This window comes from Heterocephalus glaber, unplaced genomic scaffold, assembly GCF_053883595.1.
Source record: "Heterocephalus glaber isolate CG9 unplaced genomic scaffold, H.glaber_assembly_v1.0 deba00001452, whole genome shotgun sequence".
NCBI lineage: Eukaryota > Metazoa > Chordata > Mammalia > Rodentia > Bathyergidae > Heterocephalus > Heterocephalus glaber.
In genome coordinates, this window is record NW_028258302.1 from 15,453,492 (window position 1) to 15,465,896 (window position 12,405).

General features: G+C 51.9%; 1 protein-coding gene across 2 annotated transcripts in view; it reads right to left on the reverse strand.

Annotated features, from left to right (window-relative positions):
- Nucleotides 1-241: 241 nt before the first annotated feature.
- Zdhhc18 (zDHHC palmitoyltransferase 18) overlaps nucleotides 242-12,405 on the reverse strand; it is a 33,162-nt gene continuing 20,998 nt past the window's right edge. The window contains exons 3-10 of one of the 2 annotated variants that reach the window (XM_087215493.1): nucleotides 8,882-9,031; nucleotides 7,313-7,450; nucleotides 7,146-7,194; nucleotides 6,521-6,623; nucleotides 4,876-4,988; nucleotides 3,740-3,839; nucleotides 1,423-1,500; nucleotides 242-926 (exon numbers count right to left, since the gene is read on the reverse strand). In XM_087215493.1, the coding sequence (XP_087071619.1) occupies nucleotides 1,459-1,500; nucleotides 3,740-3,839; nucleotides 4,876-4,988; nucleotides 6,521-6,623; nucleotides 7,146-7,194; nucleotides 7,313-7,450; nucleotides 8,882-9,031 (695 nt within the window). In that variant the 3' untranslated portion in view covers nucleotides 242-926; nucleotides 1,423-1,458. The remainder of the gene's footprint in view (nucleotides 927-1,422; nucleotides 1,501-3,739; nucleotides 3,840-4,875; nucleotides 4,989-6,520; nucleotides 6,624-7,145; nucleotides 7,195-7,312; nucleotides 7,451-8,881; nucleotides 9,032-12,405) is intronic. The other variant, XM_004850665.3, reaches the window with a different exon arrangement.

Sequence of the window (12,405 nt, forward strand, 5' to 3'; positions counted from 1 at the left end):
TTCGGCCTTTCAGAATTCAGGTTGGCTAAGGCTCAAAAGGTCTGCAACTGGAGATGGGTGCTTGGAGGGACAGACCCAGACTGCTGGCTGCTGCTCCCATGCCCCTCCTGGTTTCGTTGTCTCCTTAAACTCCAGAGCAGGGCTGACCAGCCAGAACAAAGCTGGCATCTGTAAGGCAGGATCAGCACACTCGCTGTAGGCCCACCCACAGACCCAAAGTCAAAGCGGCACCAGTCAAGGGTTTGGCAAGAAGGTAATCTTTATTTTGGTTATAAAAGGTACAGGACAGCAGACAAGCAGCCCCAGCCCTGGGCTTAGCTGATTTTCTGGGTCCTGGCTGGGCTCTTTAGATCCTGTGAGTAACATGGGGCTGGGCAGAGCCAGCTCCATCCCTTGGATTCCCCTGCATCCTACCCACAGGGGAGGGGCTGTGAGAACAGCACTGAGCTGAGCTGCTCAAGCTTTGAACAGTCACCAAACTTGCTCAGCAGCGTCAGCACCCCAGCTGGCTCCAGAAGAAACCTGCTCAGCTTGACTATGGCTATGCCAGATTTTGATGGGGGGGGGGGGCGGGCTGTAAGACAAGGTTCTCAGAGTCTCCTCACAAATCTGGGGAAGGGGAAGTGGGGAGGAGGAGTTTCAGCATAGTGCTACAGCATTGCGCTGATGCTGGCTATGGCTTTCTGCACTCTGGCTGGCATGGAGTGGAGGTGGGGGCCACAGGCCAGCCCCTGCCCCCAGGGGGGACCCATAAGGGCCCTAGAGACCATGTAGGGGAGGCTGGGGGCAGACCCTGTAGGCACAGATGGTGGCAGACGGGCCACAGGTTAGGCAGGTGGAGGTGCCGGGTGCCTGGCTCCCCCCAGGCCACTCCTGGAGAGGCAGAGAGCAGCGGTCCTCAGGAGGTCCTTAAGCCCTCGCACACACTGGAGATCCCCGGCAGGATAGTAAAGGAGAAGAGAGAGGGTTAGTGGGAGGGAGGGGAGGTGGCCTGCAGGGCCACATGGTGGGGACAGGGGCTGCCACAGCATCTGCCTCTTCCCCAAAGAAGGGCAGCAGGCAATCAGGCAGGACAGAAAACGGGCAGGTGAAAGAAAGCTTAGCAGGGACAGAAAGCCGGGACACAGGAGTGTTAGTGACCAAGGTCCCGTGCACACCAGGACACCACAACAGGCCCAGGTACCTCAGAGGGGCCTCACCCTTCACCTCCTCTTCCAGTGGGACAGCCGTTCTGTGAGAAGCCATTTCCTCAGTTCAGCCCCACCTGGGGGAGCCCTGGGGACCTACCACCACCAGTACACACACCACACTACACACCAGACAGATGGAGGGGCTCCATGGGGTGGGTGAGCATGCGATGATGATGATGAGATGGTGTGTGAGGGAGCAGCAGTGCTGGCCAACAGGTGAGTACAGTCTTACCAGCTAACCCTCTGCAAAGAGGCCTGTTAGCTCCCCTCAGGCTGTGCAGGAGATGGCAAAATCCTGACAGGTGTCCTCCTGGGGGGGAGATACCAGAGAGGTGAGCCCATGTTATGAGTTGTCTGGCTGGGCCCTGCTGCCCAGGTGGGGCTGGTGGTGGTCAGGGAGGCTCTGGCTGTCAAACTGGAATCTACTGTCTTAAACATTCTCTTAGCTGAACAGTTACTGGGGATCAGGGTGGAAAGGCGGCAGGGGGAAACTCAGGGGGCCCCAAGCCCCCGAAGCAGGGGAAAGTAGAGGGGCCGAAGAGGGGACAGGATGGCTCAGCCAGGCGCCCTCTACTCTGCCCCCAGCAGACAGAGCTGCAGTCAGGCGAGGGGGACCCCAGCCAGATGGCTGGGCTGCTTGTGTTCTTTCTGTCTCCAGAGGAAACACCTGTTTGTCTCAAAGAACCCAGAACTGTCAACTGGAGTCTCAGCAAAGCAAAAGCAAACAAAAACCAAACCAAAGCAAATCAACTCTTAAAAACAGAAGTTTTATTATAAGCAGGAACAAAGAATACTAGCTTAAATAAAAGGCAGTTGGGAGTCCCCACTAGTCAGCTTCCCCCCACCTCCCAGGGCCACTGTAGGGTGGCTCAGGGCCCTGAGGCTGGACCAGAGCTCTTTCTCCCAGTGGGGACCCAGTGGCCTCTGCAGCAAGAAAGGGTAAGACCTGGTGACTTTCTATGTCACTTTCTAAGGGCATCAGCCCACTAGAAGTTCCAACGAGGGGGTCAGAGGGACAAGTCTCCATTTTGAAAAGAAAGTACAGTTCCCAGCTTCTTGGCCAGACTTAGGCCAACCCTCACTTGTCTCTTAGCCTACCCTGCTGCTTCCTTCCTTTGCTTTTGATGAAACCCCTCAGTTGGCAGAAACACTTTGTCCTTTAGGCCCTAGCCCTGGGTCTCATACTCAGAGCTCGGGGGGGGGGGGTGTGGCTTGTAGGATGGCAGCCGTTCCCCAATGCCATCAGCCCACCACTGCTCCCAGCCTCAGCCTGTCTGGACAGGTCCCAGCTGGAAGCCTAACCTGGGGGCTGGGTGGCAGGGGGATGGGGTGGCAGAGTGTCCAGCTACTGGTTGTCTCAAGTCCATGGAGGAAGGAAAGATAAACTGGGGGGCTGAGCCTCAGTGGGAGCCCAAGGGTCTCTTGTGACTGATGCACATGCTCCCTGTCCCCATGACTCAAGCTGCTCCTGAACCCCAACAGGGATGGTGGAAGGGGGCAGCCCAAAGGATATGGGAGCCAGCCACATCATACAGGGACACACGTGAACACACACACACACACACACACACACACACACACACACCATACACTCACACACTCACAGCCAGAAAGTCTCTTGTAATAAACTTATTAAAATCCAACTAGCCTTCTGATAACCCTTTACCTGGCACTACACAGATAGCAACATGGCTGACTTCTTTTTAAAAAAGGTTATGTAAAAAAGAGGTCTATAAAATTGTGCAAAATACCCAGCATTAATAAACCCGTTTCAAGTATTGCCATCATGAGCAGCATCTGCCCATCCTCAGCTCTGCCTCGGGAGAAAGATGAGACAGGCTGGTATCCCCTGCAGAGCCTCCAAGGGCGGGGAGGGTGCGGCCTCCCTTCTCACTGTGCTGCCCAGGACTCTGAGCAGAGGTTCTGGGTGCCTGGCTGGCTGGTTCAGCTTCCTCAGACACAGACTGCCCCCTAACCCGATTCCATCCTACAGGCCAACTCCATACAAAACCCTCAAACCCACCAAAAATCCAACAGAAGAATAATGATCATCACAAACAGAGTGCAGGAGCCCCCAAGCCAAAGCAGCCTGAGGCATCTCTCCAGCCCGAGGTCCTCAGCCCTGTGAGCAGTCCTGTCTCACCGGATCAGCAAGGCCCAGACAGTGTCCCGCCTGGCACTCAGGTCACACCCTCACTCACACGGAGCTCACCCTGGCACAGGCAGACACTTGGCATAGTCCCCTTGGTGACCTTCAGAGGCTCTGGCTGTCCTGTCCCTTCTGCCACTGATTAGGGTCCAGGGGGACATAGGACCCAAGGCTGTGGGAACCTGGGTGTGAGGAGCAGAGAGGACAGCCATGGAACCATTCAGGGAAAGCCACACAGGTGGGAAATAAATATGAAAAGACTTGAGTCTTTGGCAGCCTTGCTTCCCTCGGATGGAATGGGGAGGGTCTCAGCAGGTGTGGAGGGCAGCAGGTGAGTTCGGAGGGGCAGACAGGCCAGAAGGTGGCAAGTGCTGAGCCACATTCAGGGGTGGCCTCCTACCATGCTGGCGTCTGGCTTGGCTCCACAGGCTGCCTCGTTGCTTCTGACAGGCGAGGGCAACACGGTGTCAGACTGCACAAATCCCCTCCGGTCAATGAGACTTCCAAAACACAAGAACAGGGACACATGAAGGATGTGGCCAGTGCCAAAACTCCAGGCCAGGGGCTGGATGGCAGAATCCAATTCCCGGCCAGAGAAAGACCCAGTCCCAGAAAGGCTGTGGAGAGGGGAGCCACTCTCCACTGGTGGGCTCAAGAACCTCCCTTCTGTAAGGCCTCTTTCTGCCCTCTAGGGACCTGGCTTTCATTATAGAATTTTTTCAGTGACCTACCTATCTGTCTGCCAAGAAGCCAGGATGCAGATGATAGGAAAAGCCAGGATGAAAAGGTGTTAGAAGATAGTGAGATTCCTACTGCGCCCCTCCAGGCTGGGCAGGTAGCTAGAATTCTAGGTGGGGGCAGGGATGGGGGGGACACACTGCATCGGGGAGGTCCTGTCCCACAGTGCCCATAGCCCTGTAACTCCCGTTCTGGAGCTCTGGCACCCCCTGGCGTTAGGATGGCAGGGCTGAGCCACAGGTTCCCTTCTGCCAGGAGAGCCTGCATGCCTCACCCAGTGCCGGCAGCAGAGGCCCTCTGGCTCAGCTGTGACCACAAAAGTCACTATGGTCATCCCTGGGGAGTAGGATCATATGTGACACATTTAACATTTGTACTTAATTTTTCTTTCCTTTTGGTACTAGGGATTGAACCCAGTGTCTTTGTGCTGAGCTACATTTCCAGCCCATTTTTATTTTGAGACAGGTTCTCGATAGGTTGCTAAGTTGCCTGGGCTGGGCTTGAACTTACAATCCTCTTGCCTCTGCCTCCTAGAGATCTGGTTTTATAGACATGGTGGTGCACCATGCCTGGCTTGTACTTAATTTTTTCCTACAATGAGCATACATGACTAAAAATGACAAGCTGTCACCCAATTTCTTTACTTGACAAACACTAAGTGCATTCAACGGGTGATGGTGGAAAGGGGGTGTCTGTGGCACAGTGAAAGTTCTGCTAAGGCCCAGAACCTCTCTGAACGGGGGCTGACTCACAGGGTCACCATGACCCCTCCCCTGTGCACCATCCCCTCTGGCTTACCTGGGAGGTAAGGGGCCACACAGCACAGCACAACAGTTGGTGATAATACTTTTATGGCTGTAGGGGTTGACAGAGGCCTCACTGCCCCTCTTGCTGGACCATGAGCCTTTGATCTGCAAACAGGAAGGAGGCCTGGGTCAGATACCTCTTTTTTTTTTTAAACATGGTGCTGGGCACTGAGCCTAGGACCTCATGCATGGTGGGCACACACTGCACCGCTGAGCAGCACCCTCAGCCCAGCTATTTCCTTCTGCTTTATTTTCTAGGAGGGAGAGAGATGGACAAAGCTGGCCAATTCTGAAACCAGTTCTGCTTAGACTATGGAAGGACTATGTCTTTAACCCAGGCCATTCAATAATGATATGGGGGATTGCTGGATGTAAGGGGGTCCCCAACAGAGATTAGGAGGTCCCAACCAGGAGAGAAGATAGTGAAACCAAAGACAAGTTTCCAGAGGAAAGTTTGTTGGTGACTCCTCCCTCCTCTGGCTAACCGCCACAGAGAGAGGGTGGTACTGGGGTCACAGGGCTGGGGGCTGACCTGGCTGGGAACCCTGGCCTTGGCAACTGGCTCCATCCCCCTGGACAGATCATCTCTCTGAGTCTGTCCTCTTCTGAAAAATAAGGACAATGGCACTCATTCTCAGCACCATTGGAACATTAGGTGATAGCTTGTCCATCTCTAGCCCTGTGAAGTCAGCTACTGAAGGTACTGAGGGATTTGGGAGTAAAGAACACCCACTTGACTGCTACCCAGTCCATATTATTGGGCCATGATGTCCCTTTCTGCTTAAACTCTGTAATATCCTGTAAACCAGCATCCAGGAAATCTCTCTGGGAGATGCTACCTGTTGTCTTTTCTGCTCTCACCAATCATCCAGCACATGATATGCTGCTGTGTCTGTTGAGTTTTGTTTCCATTTGAAGGGCTGAGTCTTAGATATATATTTTCTGCTGATCATCATCAGATGGCAGGCCAGGGAATGTGTACTCCTCTTTGCTTTTTATTGTTTGGCGGGTCGGAGGGGTCAAGTCTGGCCCAGGACTAGGCACAGTGGGTGCTCAAAACAATGTTTGATGGTGGTGGTCTCCAGGGACTAAGTAGGGAGGGTCAATGGAGTCCCACTGTCCTGTCCTGCTGCACCCTTCAATAAGGGTGCCTAGGGAGCCCCAGTCACAGCTCTGTTGCCTCCAGGTGCAGCGTGGTGGAGCAGAAAGAGCATGGCCATGACTTCTGGGCACCAACCTGGCTCTGCCCCTTCCCAACTGTATGACCCTGATGCACATCTCTGAGTCATCCAGTGAAGGAGAAGCTTCCCTGTTACTCTGCCTCAGGCTTGGCAAGGAGATGACAGGAAATGGAAGAAATCGGTAAGCAGTAAATGTACTGGCCAGACCCGAGTCTATGGCACGTGTGCTGCCCTATGGGCATGTGAGGAGAGCAACTCAGGGCCCGGGGAGTCTGCACTGAGGGGGTGAAGTATGCAGGGACCTCAGAGCACACAGCAGGGCTTCTGAGGCTGGGCCTGGGCACTGGGAGATGCCCGGCTGCTCCATGCCTCCACCCAGCTTCCCCCTCCGGAACTCCAGGCAAGACTGTACCTGGCCACCCCAGTTTCCCATGGCCCAGCTCCTGTCATACTCACGTCTTCATTAGTTGTCAGGTTGGAGGCGACGAGGTAAGTGTGAAACCCTGAGAGGCCCAGGATGGACCAGATGGAGAAGAAGCATATCACCAACTCCAGCACAGTGGCCCGGTCAAGGACACACACAGCAGTGCAGGGTGGGCCTCTCCGGGCCTGGGAGCTCACTAAGCTCAGCGTTTCTCCTCTAGCCTTCCCTGGGGCTCCTTCCCAAGGAGGGGACACATATTGAGACCTTCCTATGGCCCAGTTATCACTTCTCAACAGGATCACCTCCTGGGACCCCAGGAGGGGTTAAGAGTTCCCTAAAGTGCAAGAAATTGGGATGATGAGTGGCAGAGGAGACTGAGGATTCCAAACACAGGTTTGGGGCATGACACGGTCCTGAAAGCTTGGCATCTCAAGGGACATGCTCTCTTCCAGGCCCTTCAAGACAAGGACGGTGCCTTCTAAGAGTTCTCAGACAGTCCAGGTCCATGATACCCCATTTAGAATTAGCCCCAGCCTGGGGACAACAGAAGCAGCTGGTACACTGGATTCAATATGAACGCTAGCATTGCCCTGGGGGACCTACCCAGTGAAGGGACCCAGGTTCCCACAAGGGTATCCACTAGCTGACAAAGGATATCTCGCTGGTGTCTCCTTTAGAGTGGAGAGGAAGTTGCTTCCCTGAGAGCCTGAGGAAGAAGAGACAACAGAGGGCACAGCTCAGAGGGGTGGTGACCACAGCACCTTGACCTGGCTCAGCCTGCTGGCCAGTCCCTCCTGCTTCCCTCTATTGTCCCCTGAACTCACGCAGCGTCAGGTGAGTGACCACGCAGGCAAAGATGAAGGCCGTCAGGAAGGAGAGGGAGAGAATGAACGCATAGAAGAAGCGGTAGTTCCGTCTTCCCACACAGTTCCCCACCCAGGGACAGTGATGGTCAAAGCGTTCTGGAAAAGGGTAAGGGATGACAGGTTAGTGAGGTCTGGCCTACAACCAGCACAGGGTTTCAGAGGTTTCACCTCACAGCTGGGGCTCACCTACCCTTTCACTCTCTCCACCCAGCTGACTCCAGCCCCCTGGCCACGCTCTGCTGCTGTCTCTTGAGACTCAGTTCCTGCCGCCTACATATTCCTCTCCATCTCTTTCTGGGGAACAATAACTTCTCCTTCATATCTCAGCTACAGAACCACTTCCTTAAAAAGTCCCCTCCAGCCCAGACTAGGCCAGAGTCCCCTGATGTCTGCCCCCTTGCTCCTTTTTTGCAGCATGTTGCCCATGTGAGGTTTTTCAGATTTATTTATAATGACCAGAGCAGCCAACTGGCCCGCTGGATCACAAGCGCCATATGGGACTGTGGGGACCTCACACTGTGTTGACTCCCCAGCACCCAGTACAAAAACCACAAAAAGTACTTCTCTGACCTACTACTCTGGCCACATGCCAACAGCCAACAACCTGTCCCTTGCTCTAGGATGACTAGAGGCCCAGGGAGGGGCCAGGTCACTAGGTAACCATGGAGAGCCGGCCTCAGAGGCCAAGGCAGAGGGCTGAGCTCCCCGGGGGTTGGGATCACACCCAGACTGGTGAGGAAAGTCCCCGTGGGAATGTGGGTCACAAGTCTGATGTGAGCCTCTTGCCAAGGCTAGCACCCTTGCAGGAGGTGGGTGGAGCAGATGCTCAGGGATGAATGACACCCATTGAGTCACCCCCTTCGTTGCCTGCCGTCATGGGTGGCTCCCCACTGCCCTCTTGCTTGGGGCATGCTGAGCTGGCAAGATGAGGTCACTGTCCCAGGAACTGTGCACTGTCACTGTGGCTCAGCTCCCCTGGGCCTTCACGCAGCGTCTGCCTTAAGACACCTTCCGAGATGAGCCACCCTGGGTCCCCACAGAGCTGGGTGGCCTCTGGAAAGCACTGCGGTGTGAGTCAGGAGCTGCTTCCAGCCCCAGTTACATCTTCTCCACCTCACCAGCTCCACATGGACTCTGGTCCCTCCCTACCCCTGGGAACAAGATCAAAGTCTGCAGAGCTGGGCGGTAAGACACTCTCTCTTGGGCCCAAATGCATCTGGGATGTTGTTCCAGTCTCTCTTGGGGACTTGGACCTACTGAGGTCCAGGCTAACATGGGAGGAAGGCCTAGGGCCTCTCTGTGATCACCTTGCCCTTCATAGCTGGGGAAAAGGAATCTGCCAATCCTGGACTGAAGCCAATACATCACTATTCACACTCATAGCCCTTCCCCAGTCAGGGCAAATCTGGGTGAACTGGACCTGCTACCTGGCTCTGGATATTTCAGACATGGCACCTTGCCCTGCACGTGACCTCCTGTCCTCAGGACTCGGTCTGTCTCAGGGATCCCTGAAGGCCTCCCACTCACCCACACAGTTGTCACAGACGCTGCAGTGTGAGGTCCGAGGCGGTCGAAACATCTTGCATGTGAAGCAGTACTTTAACTTCACCATCTCCCCATTGATCATCACCTCCCTTGTCCTAGGTGGTGGCCGGTATGTGGAGCTGCCTGTGTTGTCTGAGGGTGAGAAGAGAGAAAGGTGAGGGGAGCCCAAGGCAGCCCAGTGCAGGAGCCCCAGCCAGGAGAAGATTCAGGAAAAGCACTGCCAAGGTAGCTGGGAGTGGTGGCTCATGCCTGTAATCCCAGCCCTCCAGAGGCTGAGACAGGAGGATCCCTGAGTTCAAGGCCAGCCTGAATTACATAGTGAGACCCTGTCTCAACCCCCTCCCCCCAAAAAAGAAAAAGCGGTGCCAAGGAATAAGCATAGGAATCATTGTCCCTGGACTAAGGCAGGGATAAATCTTAAGAGCTACCAGGAACTGAAGTTTCCTTTGTGCCAGGCACTGAGGTACAAGTTTACACCACTGCTCACACACCTGCTCGCCTTCCTCAACTCTGAAAAGGATCATCAGAGATGGGAGGCCCAGGAAGGCTTGGTGAGGCTTATGGACAGCTAACCTAGCCTCCACATAGGCACTAGCTTACAGGAGGTTTGGAACATGAAGGAACAAAGTAATCCCACAAGAAAACAATCAGACCTAGAACAAAAGACACCTACCAGACCACTGGCCTCACTTCTATTCAAAGTCAACGTCAGGTCCTGAGTTTGATCCCCAGTACCAAAAAAAAAAAAAAAAGTATATTGCCCTCACAAAGTCAATGCCACTTAGAAAAAAAGAGGAGCCAGTTGTGGCAGCACAAACCTGTAATCCCAGCCACTCAGAAGGCTAGGCAGGAGGATCACAAGTTCAAGACCAACCTGAGCAATTTATGAGAGCTTGTGTCAAAATTAAAAAAAAAAATAGGGCTAAGGATTCAGCTTAGTGGTAGAGCCTTGTTCATGTGCTAGGCCCTGGGTTCAATCCTCAGCACTACAGACAGACAGATGGACACACACATACACCCCCCCCCCCCACTGGGGATTGAATCCATGGGCTTCACATTGAGCTATATCCTCAGTTCTGTTTTTTTGGTTTTGTTTGCTTGTTTGTTTTTTTGGTACCGGAGATTGAACTCAGGACCTTGCGCTTTCGAGGCAGGCAGTGGAACCACTGAGCTAAATCCCCGGCTCTTTTTTGGGTTTTTTTGAGACAGGGTCTCACTATGTAATTCAGGCTGGTCTTGAACTCATTATATAGCCCAGGCTGCCCTCAAAATCATGCCAATCCTCCTGCCTCAGCCTCCCGCGTACTGGGATTACAAGGTGTGGACATCATGCCTGTCTATCCTCAGTACTTTTTAAATTTTGAAATAGGATGTTAATAAGTTGCCAAATTGCCCAGGATGGGCTTAAATTTGCCACCATCCTGCCTCAGCTTCCCAGAGTGCTGGGATAAGAGGTATACACCCCCACACCCAGTGAGATGGTTCTAAATAAACCATTAGATTTAGAAGATTTAGAAAATTTTTTAAAAAGCAATACTTGATCCTTGAATGTATTTTGTTTTGAAAACAAAACAAAAACAAACAAAATCCCAGTGACAAAAGACATTTGGAGAACACCTGGAAAAATATGACTGTGAATTAAAAATGAGGGAACCAGGGCCGGGGATTTAGCTCAGTGGTTCCGCTGCCTGCCCTGAAAGCACAAGGACCCGAGCTCGATCCCCAGTACCAAAAAAAAAAAAAAAAAAAAAAAAAAAAACAGAGGGAACTATTAATTTTCCTAGACATAATAATGGATTATGTAGGAGACTGTCTTTAGGTTTTAAGGATACACATTAAAATGTTTGTGAGTAAAGTATCTATGATGTCTGTAATGTACTATGAAATGGTTTAATATGAATAAACACAGATGACATAAATAAAATACACTACTAACAATTAGGGAATCTGGATGGTGAATGTATAGGCATTTGTTGTATTAATTCTTCTACCTTTCCGTATGTTTGAATTTGCATAGGTGTGTGTGTGTGTGTGTGTGTGTGTGTGTGTGTGTGTGAGAGAGAGAGAGAGAGAGAGAGAGAGAGAGAGAGAGAGAGAGAGAGAGAGAGACTCAGCCTTTGCACTGAGCTATATTCTCAGCCCGTTTTATTTTTATTTATTTATTTATTTTTTTTTTTGGTACCGGGGATCAAACTCGGGTCCTTGCACCTGTGCAGCAGACAGCGGAAATCACTGAGCTAAATCCCCAGCCCCAGCCCTTTTTATTTTTTGAAACAGTTTTGCTAAGTTGCCAGGCTAGGCTTGAATGTGTAATCCTCTTGCCTTAGCTTCCCAGAGTGCTTGGATAACAGGTGTGTGATACCACATCTACAAATTCAACCTGGCAAGACAGTCTCAAAAAAAAAAAAAAAAAGGTAAAAAGTTGGGTGTGGTGGCACACACCTGTACTCCCAGCACTCCGGGAAGCTGAGACAGGAGAATCACAGCAAGTTCAAGGCCAGCCCGAGTTACAGAGCAAGACCCTGTGTTATGGCTTTTGTCTAGATGTCCCCACAAAGCCTCATGGAGTCACAAGTGGGCTTTTTCAGTGGTGGGTGAATTTAGAGTGTGTGATTGATTCATGGTGCAATGCTAGGATTAAGGGTGCTAGGATTAAGGATATGTGATTATTAAATCAGTCCACTGATTGGTTTGGCACAGCCCTAATCCCAGTGGCCTGGATGCAATATAAGGGACAGAAAGAGGCTTGCCTTCTCCCTTGCTTGCTTTTGCTGTCTTCTGTCTGCCATGAACTGTTTCTCCCCTGCAATGTCCCTCTGCCATGCCACCCTGCCTTGGAGCCAGGTGATTATGGACTGAAACCTCTGCAAACTGTGAGAGTTAGGTATTTTGTCTCAGCAAGGAGAAAAGTAACTGAGACCCCCTGTCTCAAAACAAACAAACAGGCAGGAGATGCAGCTCAGTTGTAGCTCAATTATAGAGCATTTGCCTAGCATATGCAAGCCCCTGGGTTCAAACCCTAGTACCATAATATAAAAGAAGAAAAAAAAAGGGAAAAGAAATGAAGAAATATATCACACTAAATGACTAGAAGACTCAGTATTATAAGATGATTTATTTTCCCTAAACTAATCTGTAGATTTGACATAACTCCAGTCAAAAGTATCAGTAAAATCTACTAAGTGGGTTTAAACTTGCAATTCTCCCGCCTCAGCATTCCAAGCAGCTCGGATTTCAGGCCTTTACTACTGAGCTGAGATACTAGGGCACTTTTTTTTTTTTTAAAGAGTAGGAAAAATTTATTGAGAGAAAGAAAGCTTCTGTCTAAGAGAGACAGAAGGGGGACTGGAAAGTGGGTTACCCACCCACCCCACATTTCAAAGATTTGTTTTTTGGTACTTGGGATCGAACTCAGGTCCTCGCACTTGTGCAGCAGGCAGCAAAACCACTGAGCTAAATCCCCGGCCTTCAAAGATATTGTACACAGCAAAGCCATGTGGTGAGGC